The 15509-nt window shown below is 39.0% G+C and overlaps 1 protein-coding gene across 2 annotated transcripts; it reads left to right on the forward strand.

Moving 5' to 3' along the window:
* The first annotated feature begins 8827 nt into the window (after nucleotides 1–8827).
* LOC103710463 (cytochrome c oxidase subunit 6b-3-like) lies at nucleotides 8828–15054 on the forward strand. Of its 2 annotated transcripts, none has more exons than XM_088707701.2 (4): nucleotides 8828–8986; nucleotides 10406–10494; nucleotides 10635–10716; nucleotides 13843–14183. In XM_088707701.2, exons 1-4 carry the CDS (start codon nucleotides 8978–8980, stop codon nucleotides 13894–13896), a joined length of 234 nt encoding a protein of 77 aa, XP_088563827.1. In that variant the 5' UTR covers nucleotides 8828–8977; the 3' UTR covers nucleotides 13897–14183. The 2 variants fall into 2 exon arrangements, with proteins under 2 accessions (XP_088563827.1, XP_008794399.1); XM_008796177.6 differs by lacking the exon at nucleotides 13843–14183 and adding an exon at nucleotides 14821–15054 and having other exon boundaries at nucleotides 8829–8986.
* The last annotated feature ends 455 nt before the right edge of the window (nucleotides 15055–15509 follow it).

A 15509-nucleotide genomic window follows, 5' to 3' on the forward strand; every position in this document is an offset into this window, starting at 1 on the left:
GATTGGAATAGTTTGTCTTTGTAGTGCTCGCTACTTTAATTAGGTTGAGCCTTAGGTTTAATATATTTAAGTTTGTTTTTTTAATTAGAGTGTGATTTTGATGTTTTGGCAATTCTCTACAAATATTAGTTTTTGTGTTTGGTGTTTTTCTAGATTTTGGGTTGGCATAGTCGATCTACTCCATCATGTCGTTTTACATAGTATCAGAGCGAAGTTGAAGGATAGATAGTGGTTTGCAGCTTTAGTTAGATTCATTCGGAGCATAGTTTTCGGAGTGTTGACTTGATTGTTGGTGGTTCCTGTATTCCTAGCTCGCGAGGTTGAAGAGCTTGTAGTTATTCGATGTGCGGTAGTATAAGCATGTAGACTTTTATTTTGGTGATTTAAGAGGTGAATCATCATTGTTGATGCTACTTCTATCTCTCTCAACCGGTTCAACATGCATGACATCACCAATATCAATATGGCTGCTTTTATTATTACTTCTTCTTTCCATAAGTTGAATGACACTTGTTCATTTTGGAAATCTATTATTAAGTCTTATTTGATAGGACAAAATTTGTGGAATATCTTGAATAAGTTAGACATGATGCCAACAGATACTCTCAATAATGAGGTTGTGAAAAAAAAAGAAATTTGAAATCTAAGAAGATGGGTTCAAGTTTCAGTTCATATATAGAAAAAATTATCATGATGTCAAGGAACCGAAGAATGTATAGGATATTCTTGCGGACATCAACTCAAGTTTTAACAAAGTGAGACATCACAAACAAAAGTTGTCTGGAGAGTAGATTTTGGTCTGAGAAAATCTAGAAGAATGACAAAAATATTTTAAAGATGAATATATGAAGCGGGGGGAGCATGAACAGTTAGAGACTGGATTGAGTATAAAAGAAATTCCAGAGTATAATGAAGTTGATTAGTTCAAGGATCAATCAAGTCTAGAAGAGAATCTAGAGCAGGAGGAGCTTGATCAAGTAGATGTTGTATCGCGTTTAGAAGAGGTCCTGATTTAAAAATAAATAGATTTTGAAATTGTTCAAGAATAGTGAAAGGATGCAACAATTGATCCATCCATAGAGATCCGCATTGAAGAATCCAATAATGCAGAAGAGTCATCTATCGAAGCTCTCCAAGATATGGATATTTCTTGTGGAACTATAGTCAATAATGAGGATAAAGAGCTGTTTAGTTTTGAAGTAGTTTCAGAAAATAAGCAACAAGAGAATATACTTGATATGGATGACATGTTGGGCCTTGGTATTTGATCAGAGAATTTTGAAGCTACTCCAAAGTTTAAGTTGTTAGAAGATTCTATGCATGAAGAGCTAATTTCATAGGAGTCAGTTGTATGTAGATACATGAAGTTGCTCAACTAGAGACATGTGGATATGGCCAAGTTTTGTTTTTGATTTTTTTTGTGTAGGTAAAAGTTAAAACTATGGCGAGAAACGATTACAACCAGTAACTTGGTATTCGTTAGGATAAGCTGGATGTTCAAAATCTCAACATAGTGATTGTGGAGTCAATGCTAAGGAGAAATATTGAAAGATATTGCTAAATCCAAGACATGCATCGAAGAGTAAGAGCTAACAAAGGAGTTATTATTCGAGCTCATAAAGGAGCTTTATTCTTTAATTAGCATGATAGATTATTACAGCTGTTGTTATTGCTGTAACAATGGCAATAGCTGCTGTGACATTTTACAATATTAACAAATCCAAGCGGGGAAGTATTGGAAGTCCATTGCTTATCTTACTCGTGCTAGAATTGTATTCCTAGTTTAATATTGTTTCCTACTCCAATACTAGTTAGAATAGTTTGTCTTTTAGTGGTAATCCACTTTAGTTAGGTTGAGCCTTAAGCTTAATATATGAAGTAATATACTGCTTAGTTAGGTTGAGCCTTTAGTTAGGTTGAGCCTTAATATATGAAGTAATATTTTTATCTTTTAGTGGGAGAAAAAATATGGTTACGTAAATAGGGGGAGAGTATAACGAAGAAATTAGAAGAGAATTCTTTTGTAAGCGAAGCATCTTTAGCGAGCATATTTGTGAGAGGGAGCCGAACATATTGTTTTGGTTTTTATTTTTTTAAAATAAATTTATTTTCTCTTCTAATTTTTTTTTGCTATTATTTCCTTCTCAATAAATATTTCTTTTTATGTTTGATGTTTGTTATGGAACTCGGACGGATAGCACGCCGTTCTGCATATAGTTAACCTTTGAAAGTTGCAATGGTCGGTCATCTTTTACCAGGAGACGACCATCATAAAAGTTACTCACTTGGTGACATGTTTTTGGGGCTGGATTATAAAATTACAACATATGGTGCTGTGAGATGCATTAATTTTAACCATCATTAACATTAAGCAATTTTTAATTAATTAGTAAAAGACGTCTTAGTTGCAATACAAAATGCATTGTTCACTCACGATGGACTTGCGCACAAAATTATCCATTCTTCTGCTTCATATTGAGGTTGACTACCACAGGGGGCATTAGAAAATTTAGTAATAATAATGAAGCAGTGCCCAAGCTTGACTACAAGCCAACCCCGAGCTTATCCACTTGTGTCATTTAAGATTAATCGAAGGGGTATCAGGTATGATTAGGTCTTGGGTGCCAAGATTGATGCACTGTTCTAAAAGTCCCATATTATTATAGCGAGGAACAATAGATTGGGACCTTCCGAGGATTCAAACACACCTAAAGTTACAAATGAACATGGGCGAGCATCTCAAGCAATTAGAACCAGCGAGAAACAGCAGCAGAGCAGCAAATAACCTCTCTCTCTCTCTGTTTATAGAATGCAAAATATTCATAAGAGATGCATTTATGATATATTTCTTCTGGGTCTTGGTAATACTACAGAAAAGTAGCTGGAGGGGAAAATTATAGATCAAAACACAAGCATTCTCGTTCACCTCCTCCTTTGTATATATATATATATATATATATATATATATGATAGCATTAAGTTGGTATAGCTCAAGTACGTAATTTTACAACCTTAGTTGCCATTTCCACTACCAGAACCATACCCGTGACCCTCGCCATAGCCTTCACCAGATCCCGAGTTGGAACCCGAACCGGCGCCGGAGCCTGCAGAAGAACTGGCGCCGGAGCCTGCAGAAGAACTGGCGCCGGAGCCTGCAGAAGAACCAGAGCCGGATCCAGAGCCGGAGCCGGATCCAGAGCCGGAGCCGGAGCCGGAGCCGGAACCAGAGCCGGAGCCGGAACCAGAGCCTCCTGCACCAACACCAGCTCCGATGCCAACGCCAAGTCCAAGACCCAGGCCCAGGTCGAGGTCCATCCTGGAGACCCTGCTCTCTGCAACCAAAGCAAAGGAAGAGATAACAAGAACAGCAAGGACGAGAGCTTTCAAGCAACCCATACTTAATTATGCTTGTAATTGTGCAGTCTCTCTTTCGCACTTCCAAGTATATATAGATGAGAAAAGTTTCTCGATGGTCACATAAGTTGACCAATTGTTCAAGTATACATACAGTGTGTGGTAGTAGTTCAAAGTATTCCGACGAAGAGGAGCTGGAGGAATTAATATAGCTATTATCCCGTCGCGAATAGGATATCTACACCTTCACTAGCTCTTGTATCGAATAGGACCGTGCCACGTGGATAGTGTGAGGGGTGGGAAGGCGGCGGTCGCGGGTTGAGATGGGCTTCCTGCGGATGGTGGTCGGGACCCTGGTTTTTGACTGCTCCGCACGTGGGCCCCGGGGAGGGCATCGCGCGCTATCGGGTTCAGGCTGTATCTTTGGCGGAGGCCGAAAGAATTATTCACCGTTGGATCGCACAATGACCGTTTCGAGATCTGTGCAAACAGGCTGATGGAAATATCATACTGCTTTGTGATTTGTGATCCAATGGTTGATATCGCGAAAAAAGATCGATCCGAACCCATTGCTATCTAGAGTTGGTGGAATACGACTTGCCCATGGGAGCGTCGCAACCCAGGGAGGTTGCCAAGAGCTCGGCAGATCTTAAATCTTTTGATGCATATTTCAGTAAAGCTTGAAGTGGAATGCCAGTTCCTACTTCATGATGGACGTAAATTGCACTCATCTTCTATACCAATTATAATCATATATATACAATTGAACAATGAGAAATGAGCAATGAGGTGAGCCAAGAAGGTTACTTAACATTCATCCTGCTATTAAAGCACCAGCTTGTCAACCATGCAAGGCACGATGTCAAGGAAAAAGATGTTGCTTGAATGTACAACATGAAAAATTTGTCTAGAATGCAATGTAGATGATGTATATATAGAGCTAACTTGAAGCATATATTGTTCAATATGGACCCCTTTGTTGCATGGACGAATCTATTAATTGTTGGATGTCAGCTATGTCCTAAAATTTTATCTCCTTGTGTGGATTTATCATGAAAACATCTTTAAGGTACAATGAATTTTTTTTTTAAAAAAAAATTCTAAGTTTCACTTACACAATCCCATCTTACAATTTATTCGAGTTTCCTTGCATGTCGGTTTCGTAGCCATAGAGCTGCGTTTCTCGGAAACTCAGGTACCCTTGCTAAGCCAACTGTTAAGATACTTCAAAGGACCTCTTTTGAAGCCTTGTCATATGATCTACTTGATTCTTGGTCACAATTAAGCCTGCTCTCGACTCTAGTTGTGCTTAGCTTCTTGCCGGAAATCATTTTACCAATCCTACAATCTTCAAAGAGACTCTAGTTGTGCTTAGCATCTTGCCGGAAATCATTTTACTAATCCTACAATATTCTTCAAAGAAAATAATTTATTTTCATTATTTTCTTCTATTGCATATTTCTTGGCCTATGCTTGAACTTTCCTTGCTGTGTGCATTGTCGACATGTTTTCTTTTTTTTTCTTTTTCTTTTGAGTAAACGTGTGAGAGCAAACTACCCAAAAGAAAGGACCCTTCTTTCATACCACCTCTTCCATCTGGTAAGCGCACCTCTTTCATGCCGAACCATGGATGCAAGACTTTGTTTAATGAACTTTTTGACTCTAATGCCCAAATCGTTGATTTTATCCTTTTATTTAAAGTTTGAGAGTTCAGAGTCAAGACACTCTTAACCATCTTTTCCTCTGACCACAATCTAACGTACAAAATAACACTCAAGAGTAGCTGCTGTGAAGTGAAGTTGGTGATCGAGATGACAGCTAGCTACTTACAGGCTCCAAAAGGGGGTTGAAGCATTGCATTTGAAGTGAGGGGAAGGTGAGAGATGATTGCGGAAAATCTTGGGTTGGCGGACCCCGCAAATCGCGTGGACAGGATCGTATTTGTTCCTTAGTGGAGCAATTCGTTTTGCCATTGGCCTGAGGCGTTCCATGTCGTCGTCGTCGTCGCCCTTCGGCCCTGGTGCGCGCTGTACCGAGTGGAACGGTAATTTGTTGTTTTTGTTACTTGGACGTAGTTTTCATTTAGGGGAGAGTAGGTTGCATGATCTCTGGTTGGCGAAGATGACTTTGTTAAAGAAAACAAGCCAGCTAACAGTAAACCTTCACCTTCAATGGTGAAAAATGACTTCCAAAAGTTCCCTGTGAACTTTGCTGAACTGCACCATCTCCGAGAATTCTGATCCTTAGCATTGTTAGAATTGAATGGGGTAACCATGCTGAGAAGATTTGTAATGTCAGTTATGTAAGAAAATGGTCATTATTTCTTCTGAAATCCAGGTTATGGTGCGCAGGGCAGGACAAGCAAGAGAGCAGGATTAAGGTTACGGAGTGCAGGACGGGCAAGATTAAGAGAGGGTCAGACTGGAGGATGTTGCATAGATTGTAATATTTAATGAAATAAAAGAGGAAGGAAGAAAAAGGAGAGAAAGGAACAACATGTATATGTGTACTTTCTCTTCTCAGGAATAAAAAGAGAGATGGAATTGGCCAACAGATGTTTACAATTATTTTTCGAAGCAACTTCTTGCCATGGTGTCTCTACAGGAATAGACTTTAATTTTAAATTAAAGTTTTGCAATTTTGGCAAGGTTCTTGGCACTGGTTCACTATTATGGGACAACCATTGGTATTATACTTCAGTTTAAACTGAAGAGTCATGTATTTATGAATTGAAGAGGCACATCTATACGGATTGAAAAAATCACGTAACCATGGAAAGGTCTCTTTACACCTATTCAGACCTAACAAATATAGAGTCTCGTGATAAGAAATAGTAATAATCTTCTCCCTTCCCTTCCATCTTAAAATCTTTATTCTTCTTTTCAGCTTCTAAACAATATCTAAACAATTTTCTAGAGATTTTTTGAGAAATTTTTTTAGAATTGCTACCTGCAGAGTTCCATATGGCTTTGTTGTATCATGGGGGTGATTTGCCACGAACCTATTAGCAAACATCATTCAGTGGGGGCAAATATCATCTTAAAGATAGCAATTTACGTGCCTCAAAGCCGTGAATTGTTCTACTATTTTCTCCATTTCAACCACTCTTTCCCAATAATTTTTAAGGTGATATTTCTGATGGCTACCGAGTCGAGTACTACTTTCAAGGTCATGAATCAAGACTTTGTCAAATTGGATCAATTTGATGGAACCAACTTCACTCGTTGGAAGGGCAAAATGATGTTTCTCCTACTGCACTGAAGATTGCATGTGTGTTAGATCCAATCCTGCAGCCTTTTCCTGAAGATACCAAGGAGATTAAGAATGAATGAAAGAGGCGGCCAGAGGATGAATTTGTTCGTCGAGGTCACAGTTTTGAATGCACTGTCCGACCGTTTCTATGAATTCCTCTCCCGTAGCCACATTGGCGACGCCGGCATTCCCCGGGACTCCATGCATCTTGTACGTGGCCACCAGCGACAGCCCCACTGTGAGCATCGCCACAAGTGCGATGCTGAGAATGGAGTGCCCGGGCATCAGGACCCGTCGCCCGTAGTACACCACAACGTTGCTGATGGCGAAGAGGAACAGCATCGCCGGCATCCGCAGGAGATTCTCGCACTCGTACTCCCGGGTGGCGAGGAGCCAGATGCCGTAGCCGAGGACCGGGAGGGAGAGGAAGTAAGCGTTGATGGCGAGGGGGCCGAGGATTTTCTCCATCCTGTCGGAGGGGGGACAACGGGGAGGAGGAGTCAGGGGTGAGGGGAAAGCTTCTTTGAGTGCAGGAGCCTCGGAGGCCATTTAGGAGTGAAAGCTTCGTTAGAGGAAACAAGAGTCGCAGCAGCAGCAGCGAGGGAGTGAGTGCGGCGAGACGAGAGAACGGGGGGAGTGAAAAGTTGGATCGAGGGGATTTGTTCAGCCAATATCTTGATCGGATCTTGTTTGGCTTAAGAAAGAGTCAAGAATCAAGATCTATTCGGATGCGCGCGAGAGCATTGGGAGCGGATCGCATGGCGGGGTTGGTAACGGATTATATTTTGGGAGGGGGAAAATATTGGTCGTACACGTGTCTATCGATGTGGATAGAAGGCGGGATCACCTCCGGTTTTGTTTCTTGCTGCGCTGCTCCCGTCGCTTGCTCGGCAACCGTCATGTTGATGGATGGCCCTGATCGTCACGAACGCCGGAAACGGGAGACTAAACTAACGGTGATATAGGTGAAGAAAAAGCATGAACGAGTGATAATTATAGTATGTTGTGTTTGTCGACCAGTCGTTGATAGATTGCTAGGTATGATCTTGTAGCAATAGAAATCCTTGTGAGTAATGAATGAATTATTTTCTTCGTCTTTGGAGGCTATTTGAATTTGATTGTAGCTCAAAAACTCATTCACGAAACTCAGCATCCAATGTTCCGAAGTTGCATCCACAAGCTGGTTAATCCTTTGCAACAGAAAGCTATCTTTGGAACAAATCTTGTTGAGGTTGATATAGTCGATGTATACCCTCTATTTTTTGTTGGCCTTCTTCATCAGACAATGTTGGCTAGTCAATTAAGTTAATTGACTTTACAAACGAAATCGACCTTCTGGAGTTTGTTCAGCTCCTTATCGATGGCCACAGTCTTGAAAAACTGATCTTCCGTAGATCGACAAGTTAACCTCCCATACGTCGAAGAGTTGATCTCTTGCAAGTTAAAGAGCTGATCTTTCGTAGATCGAAGAGTTGACCGAAACAAGAATTCAAACTCTAAAGAGTCCTTCTAAGGTGGGACAAGGACGACTCTACTATAAAAGAGGCCCAAATCACTAAGTATGCATATCAAATTATTCTGCACGGCTCCTCTTTTCTCTTTTCTATTATTCCTCAAAAGTTCTACCTAACTTAAGCACGAGAGAGTCTCTCCCTAAGCCTCCACCATTGTCGGGTAAGATTTTGGCATCAACAAACTCGAATCACGCACTCGAATAAAATAGATCATAATAATTAAGAACCATGTAATTTACAAGCATATATGTAAATATAATTGTTGTTGTAAGTGAATCGCTAATCATCTTATGCATATTTATCTAGTTTCTTGTGTAGATATTCTTTCAATCTAATTGCTGTTGTAAATTAATCTCTAATCATCTTATGCATATTTATCTAGTTTCTGGTGTACATATTCTTTCCATCCTAGATTTAGATCCCCATATGACAGCCCTTGTAATGTTTAATAGAGCTTTAATTAAAAAATGTGGATTGCAATTAAAGAGAAAAGAGAAAATTTTCTTTGTGTTTGCCACTAATGGGTTAATGACCATGTTAGATCGGGGAATTTTTTATCAAAAAATAAAAAATAAGAGAGAGAGAGAGAGAGAGAGAGAGAGAGAGAGAGAGAGAGAGAGAAGGGGGGAATTTTGGTGGGCCATACTAGCAGGCGCCCAAGCAGCAACGGCCTGGCCCAACTTGCACCTCATCTTGACCCGCGACTCGCAGTCTAAGATGAGATCCATCGGCTTCTGATCCAACGGTCGAAAACAACCACAAATTGTTTCAAGAGGGGCGTCCAACCTCGTTCGTTACCGCACTCCCGTGGCGACGCGCATTCCAGAGCTGCATTTCTTGCGACCAAGAAACTCCTGATGGCGGAGGTAACTTCCCCCCTTCTCCTTCTCTTGATTAATTGGGCTCACGATCGCTCGATTTGACCCTAGTTTTCCCGATCTTTGTCTCTTTTCTCCTCTATTTATATATTAGATCGTCTACGAATCTGTTAATCTTTCTTTAGATTTGATATGTTAGGGTATAATATCAAGAATTTTCTCCGATCTCATATTAAAACAAAGTCTTTGCACCTCGTATATTAGGATTTCTTGATTTTTTTTCTACTATAAAATATGGGGTAACCCATGGACCAAGGGTTTCTTGATCTTGTTTTATAATTTCAGTCCGCGTGGCTTTCTTCTTTGTCTTAACTAAATAATTGTGATAACGAGGTTTCTTGATGGGTTAAGTACATAATTTTCATGCTTTTGAAGCTTCATTTGTTTTCCTCTTCTTTCCGTGTGTTTTCTTTTTTCCTTTTCTTTTTCCTGCTCGATAAAAGAAAGCCCCTTTGGATTTTTCAGAAAGCTTTGGTAATAAATTTCACTTGTTGCCTCCCGGTGAAAAAAAATGCTATGCTATATCCGCGGCATTATGCACTGTGCTTCGTGATCATTGGAAGATCATCTGAGTGACAGAGACATAATGAGTTCTTGGGTAGGAGGGAGTGTAGTATGTGGTGGTTGAATATCATGGAACTCACTAACCTTTTTGTTTTAAATGGTTTCAGTAACTATTTTGAGCTGGAGGTACGAGTAGGTTTACGATTAAAATCAAATGCTATAATGATATCCTTAACATAGTCTTGATGTTAGGGTAATGCAGCATGTATAGGGCAGTGACTACTGATGTGAAATATGAGTAATTATTCGGCAGTTATATATGAACAATCATTCTGTGTTTGCAATTATCGATAAACTAAGTCTTTTACATTTGTAAAGTTAATTTAACACGTCTTTCTATTGATTGAATATCTAAGGGGGTTGTGGCATGGGCCCTACCGGCACACTAAAGAATTTAGATTATATAAGTACATTACAATCTAGTATCTACGAATACCCAATCTGTTCCGTCTAATTCAATGAGTCGCAATGGTTCTAGTGGTCATAAAGAGGATTGAACCCCATTTGCATATATTTTTATGAAGTTGATCAGCAAAACCCAAGAGTTGTGAATATAATCTCAGAATTGCATAACTATAGTTATTGGTTATATGCTCTGAGTTGAATGTTTCTCTTCCTTAGATGCTTATTGAGTATCTTGAATGGTCACAAAACTCATGCCTAATTTGTCGTTCTAAAGTTCTGTTGCATTGAGTTCTCATTTGATTTTATGCGCTTAAGTAGTAGTTTACTTTTTGGTTTCTTGAAAGCTTTTATCTGCACCTTTTTCTTCTCTTAGGTATAAGAATGCCTGTGGAGAATGTTTTATGCTAATCTTTATTTTGCTGTGTGCTTGTCTATTAGATTGAGTTGAAAACTGCACCAGCTGATTTTCGCTTTCCCACAACAAATCAGACGAGGCACTGTTTCACTCGCTACATTGAATATCACAAGTATGTTTGTTTTATATCTCTGTCTGTTTAATATATTATTAACGTGCTGACTAGTTACAACCTGTCTAGTGTATCTGCTATTGACAATGCCTATTTGAAATGGTGAATGTAATTAGCTAGACATATAACTGCAAATGCAGGTGTTTGAATGCTAAAGGTGAAGATGCTGCTGAGTGTCAAAAATTTGCCAGATACTATAGATCTCTATGCCCAGTGGAATGGGTAAGTGTTTATGCCTCTTGTTTTAGCACATTTATCTTCCAGTCTAGTTTTTGCTTATATCTTAACATTTATTATCTGTCTCAAAGAACCATTATTTCCATGTTTTAGGAGAGCTTCCCTTGAACTTTATCCTGTTATACTGGGTTTGTTCTATTGTTCTAAGTTCAATTCCTTATAGTTTGAGAAATTTTGATACAACTTAATATGGAATTTAAACTTGGGAGCCATTCCCTTGTTTGGTTAATATGACATCTAGGGCCCTATTTCTTTTTTGCTTAGAAAGTAAAAGAGAAGAAAGAAGAAGAACAGTCTATAACATTGTCTAGGAAAACATAGAATTTTTGGAGAATACATAGAAAGTAATGGCCTAACATTTTCGTTAATAAGCCTAGAATTTTTCTCCTCCCAAACTAGTTATTTTAAAGGGAAAATAACGGATAGGAATGTAGACTAGCTTAAGAATATTATATTATCAATTATATAGTAACTTTTTTGCCTACAACTTCCGCTGCAATTTTCTTATCCCAATCAAACTTAAGAAAGTTCTTGATTTTCTTTTATTTCCTTTTCTTTTGTTCATATATATGTTTTATTTATTTTCTCAGCAATTGAATACTGTCTAAAGCTCCTTTAGCTTCTCCTCCATCAGCTGGATTAAGCTTCTTTAGCTTCATCTCTTCCGGTTGGATTAAAATGAATTACACGTGTTTCATGTTTGTTGAGTTGAATTTTGATGGTTATGTTAGACTACATTTTGCATCATGGATATCAATTTTTTGTCAGATGATCAAAACTTAATAGCAAATTGATGTGAATACAATGCTTAGTGATGAAAAATAGAAAGTGGATTGCACATCAAGGAGAGACAATGCAAGCATATTTGGGAGCAGAGAGTAGTATTACTTGACGATCATTGCCAGCTGAAATTATGCCAAAGAAGGGGTTTGCAAACTTGTAGTGTTGGAATTGAACCACAATGCATCGGGAAAATCCCAGGAAAGAGTATTAGAACTAGCACTTGCATGGCAGTGGATAAGTGAACATTGTGATATGCATGAGAGTTATAGGGGAAAGAGCGTATGAGTTGATGTAACTTGAGGATATGCCACCTTATCACTGTTGGTGCATTATAAATGTGTTTCATTAGAAAGAGTAAACAAAGATTTTTTTTGGTGAGCTCTTTTCTTTTTGAAGAGTTGGGTAGGAGCATATGTTGGTAAGTGGGCGGGTATTGGATTGCTGCATTTATGTAGAAAACTCTGGAGGGAAATAAGTGACCTGGAGGGGGAGACCTCGTCGGTGTATATATAATAGCTGAGAATATGAAAAAGAACCTTGCTAGCATGGGTTAGGAGACAAGATTGTGATGAGAGATTGATGGTTGTATTTCCTGACTAAATAATAGATAAGTGGAAACATAACTTGAATTTTGTTGAAACTCTGAAGGCGAAATCGAAAATTTCGAGTTTCAGTCTCGACCAATTTCTTTCTGTGCTTGGTTTTGAATTTCCCGTTAACTTGTTTATGGGCATTATCGATTGTATACATGGGCAATTCATGCTAGTCTTTTGTCATTTCTTCATTATCGAATACTGATTAAAAAGATGAGGTTTTACTGTATTTTTAACATACTTTAGTAAACAACTGGTTTTCTCACTTTCCATTTGGTCTTGTTGCATTCCTTTTGGGTCATTCTCTTTTTCTGTTTTCGCATCTTATGTTGAATATACATCTTAATCATGTATTTTTGATAAGTTTTCTTGCATTAGCATATTCTTAGTAAAAGTTTCAGTCTAATCTGGAGTCATTTTGGTTATTGGATCAGTCCATGGCATGATGTCCAGTTTGGCATTCTCTTGGTGTTGGACAAGCCTTGGTTGTTTTGTCATGTTTTAAGCTGAAAAATAGTTGCTTAGCTTCATAAGCTGCGCTTGGAGGAAATTCTGTTAAATCATAATATTATGTTGGACCATGCTTGTTATGTTGAGATAAGGTCGGGCCTATATTGATTTTACATGCGAAATTGGATTTTGTTTTAGATGTGGGCCAGGTAAGATCACAATATCTTGCTTGTCTATCCTTTATAGGAAAGAGAGATCATGTCAAATATGGATGAGATCTGCATTATTTCATAGATATTTTATGGCTTGGAAAAGTTATCATAGTTCTTGTTTTAGATGTCAATCAGGTGATGAAGTTCCTTCAACATGATTTCATGTTCTAACATCTAGGATAAGAAAGTCAAGAAGGCAAATCTAACTATTGAGCAGAAATGTCTGATACATGTAGGAGCTGAAGGACATTATATCTTTCACATTATTTCTGACCATGTTTTATGCCTTTTATGTCCATTTTTTCGCATTGAAAGCTCGATGAGAATTGGTCAGTTAAGAGGAAATTGAATCTAATACCATTTATGTGAAAGAGATCTGATGACAACTAGCTGTCAACATCTCAGTTCATCGCAGATTCAAGAGCTCCAAAATAAGGACAAACATGCTTGATTTGCTGGGACCTGGGAGCAACTAAAGACACATAGGGAGAGGATCAGAAAATTTAAATTTTATCTTGACTGGAGAAGATGGGCATTTTGTGAATTTTGTTCCTACCTGACAATTACCTTCTCTTTTTTCTCTTCTCCAAATGTATAATCTCCAGCAAGAAATTAGATTTAAGGACTACATGGAAGAGTTTAATCTCTTGACGCAGTGTGGAGCACAAGATCTAGAGGAGCAAAAATAGTAGCTTGTTATATTTGAATGTTATGAGTGTGAGTTTACTTTTGGCCAATTGCATTCCAGTTACTTGTAATTTTACATAAGCTTCCTTTGGAGGTAGAGAAGCATATGAAGAAAACAACTGGTTATGTGAGAGGTAGCATCCACATTTGCTGGTCAAATTTGTGACTGTATACTTCAACCAATGGATTGTCAACCACAAGAAGCTTGCTTGATCTATAAAAATTGTTACTATGCCTACTGCTCAAACTTGATAAAGGTCCAAATGAATGTTGGATATTAAAGCTGGTCTGATGCTGAGGATGCCATCAGGATTAGGCTTTGAGCATTTGCACCATACTCACATCTCTCAGTTTCTCAATAATATGATCATCATATATTCTGTCAGGAATTGAAGGTGCTGGATTTAAGTTTGATCGTGGCCTTAAATGTTGAAGGATAATATAATACGGAATCATCATGGAGAGGCCTTGCTTATTAGATGCATGAACTCCGTGGACACCATATCAGTTGAAGAGAGCGATCAATGTCTTTCCTATATTTATGGACATAGCATCTTACATTGGAATATGCACATTATTTTGATTAATGTTGATAATTTGGGAGAATCTTGTTGTTCAAGAGATTATGAACAAGTTGAAGCTCAATATGATTGGCAACTTGGCATCTTACAATTCACATGCTTGAATAGAAGTGAGGTTAATGCCACAAAATGTTGCTTATTTTTCTCTTGCATTGTCGGATGCATTTTGTCAGTTGTTGGATGCTAGTATGCTTACCAAACCGGTACTTAAAACCTTGGCTGTGGATGCCTGCGTGGTACCGCAATAGAGCGGTCCGTGATGGCTGTTTTGAGCTTTGATCTGGTGGTCTTTAGTGGTCAGTTTGTGTCTTCAGTTGATGCATCAGAGTTCCAGCCGAGTTGCCAATGTGATCGTGGAGAATCTTCACGACGTTATGCCTTTTAAGTAGCCACCATCAAGACCTAGGAAGCAAAGTTCCTTGCAAGTTATGTAAGAAAAAATCGTGTTTAAATTTAAAACAGGTTCAACACCAGAGGCCGGAAGGTGAGTCGGAGGAAGCTTACCTTTGCTCAGGTTTCACTCTTGTATTACAATGCAGAGGCCATTTATTGTCGATGGAACTTTTGCTGCCAGCAATTGATCCTTCTTTCTGCATACTTAACTCTTTCTTAATACTTTTTGGAACCAACCTTTCTTCGTAATTCTCAGTTGTTAGCGGTGATGTCAACCTTTTTTATCCGAGTTGCAGCCTTTTTCACATTTTATTTATCCCTAAATATAATGTTTGATTTGACTCTTATCCCTTTCGACTAACCCCTTTTTTGTTTGCTTCACTGATCCAGGTTGAGAGGTGGAATGAACAAAGGGAGAATGGCACTTTTCCGGGTCCCCTCTAAATGACCAATTCATAGAACTGTTCTGCTCTTGAGCACTGTTTTCCTAGATTCCTAGTGCTGGTCCAGACCTGTGGTTTGCTTTTCTGCTACAGAATTCTTGTCACTGATTGCATGACAGCTTTTATTTGCGATGCTTTGAACATTCTGCTCGAATAAGATTGATATAAGGTTGTCTGCAAATAGTTTCCTCGTACACCAACCCAATAGCCTGCAAATCAGCTATGTTCACAGGTGCCAATTTGCAAGTCGTATCTTGACCCTTTTATCACCATCAGCTTGGATGCGCCATTTTTTTTTTTTTTTTGCTAAAGCAAAAGAGGAAGGAGAGAGGAAGGGACAAGCCCACCTCCGCGTAGCAGTCTTCATTGGGCCTCCATTTTGCCAGGAGAATGTTTGATGCGGACAGAAATGGCCGTGTGTTGGACATCCCGGCTGGTTTTACTCATATCCTCCCCACTCGTGGGCCCAGCTCGGTTACCCTTCCAGGCTCCGGTACAAACCCTCCATGTGAGTACGTCATACTTGGCACCACCGAGGCTACCAGCAGATCAACACGCTTTTCCAGACTTTGTGTTCAAGCAGGAAGCATCCGGTCTTCGCAATTTAATCGACGTCCGTGTGTTTCGAACTCGGAA

The sequence above is a fragment of the Phoenix dactylifera genome, chromosome 11 (genome assembly GCF_051530095.1).
Source record: "Phoenix dactylifera cultivar Ajwa chromosome 11, Ajwa_hap1_PhDact_Kaust_v1.1, whole genome shotgun sequence".
NCBI lineage: Eukaryota > Viridiplantae > Streptophyta > Magnoliopsida > Arecales > Arecaceae > Phoenix > Phoenix dactylifera.

Bases quoted from the DNA above. Each gene is read 5' to 3' on its own strand.
- LOC103710463 (XM_088707701.2), top strand. The intron at 10,495-10,634 runs GTATGTTTGTTT...CTGCAAATGCAG, and splicing joins CGCTACATTGAATATCACAA to GTGTTTGAATGCTAAAGGTG. The intron at 10,717-13,842 runs GTAAGTGTTTAT...ATATTCTGTCAG, and splicing joins CTCTATGCCCAGTGGAATGG to GAATTGAAGGTGCTGGATTT.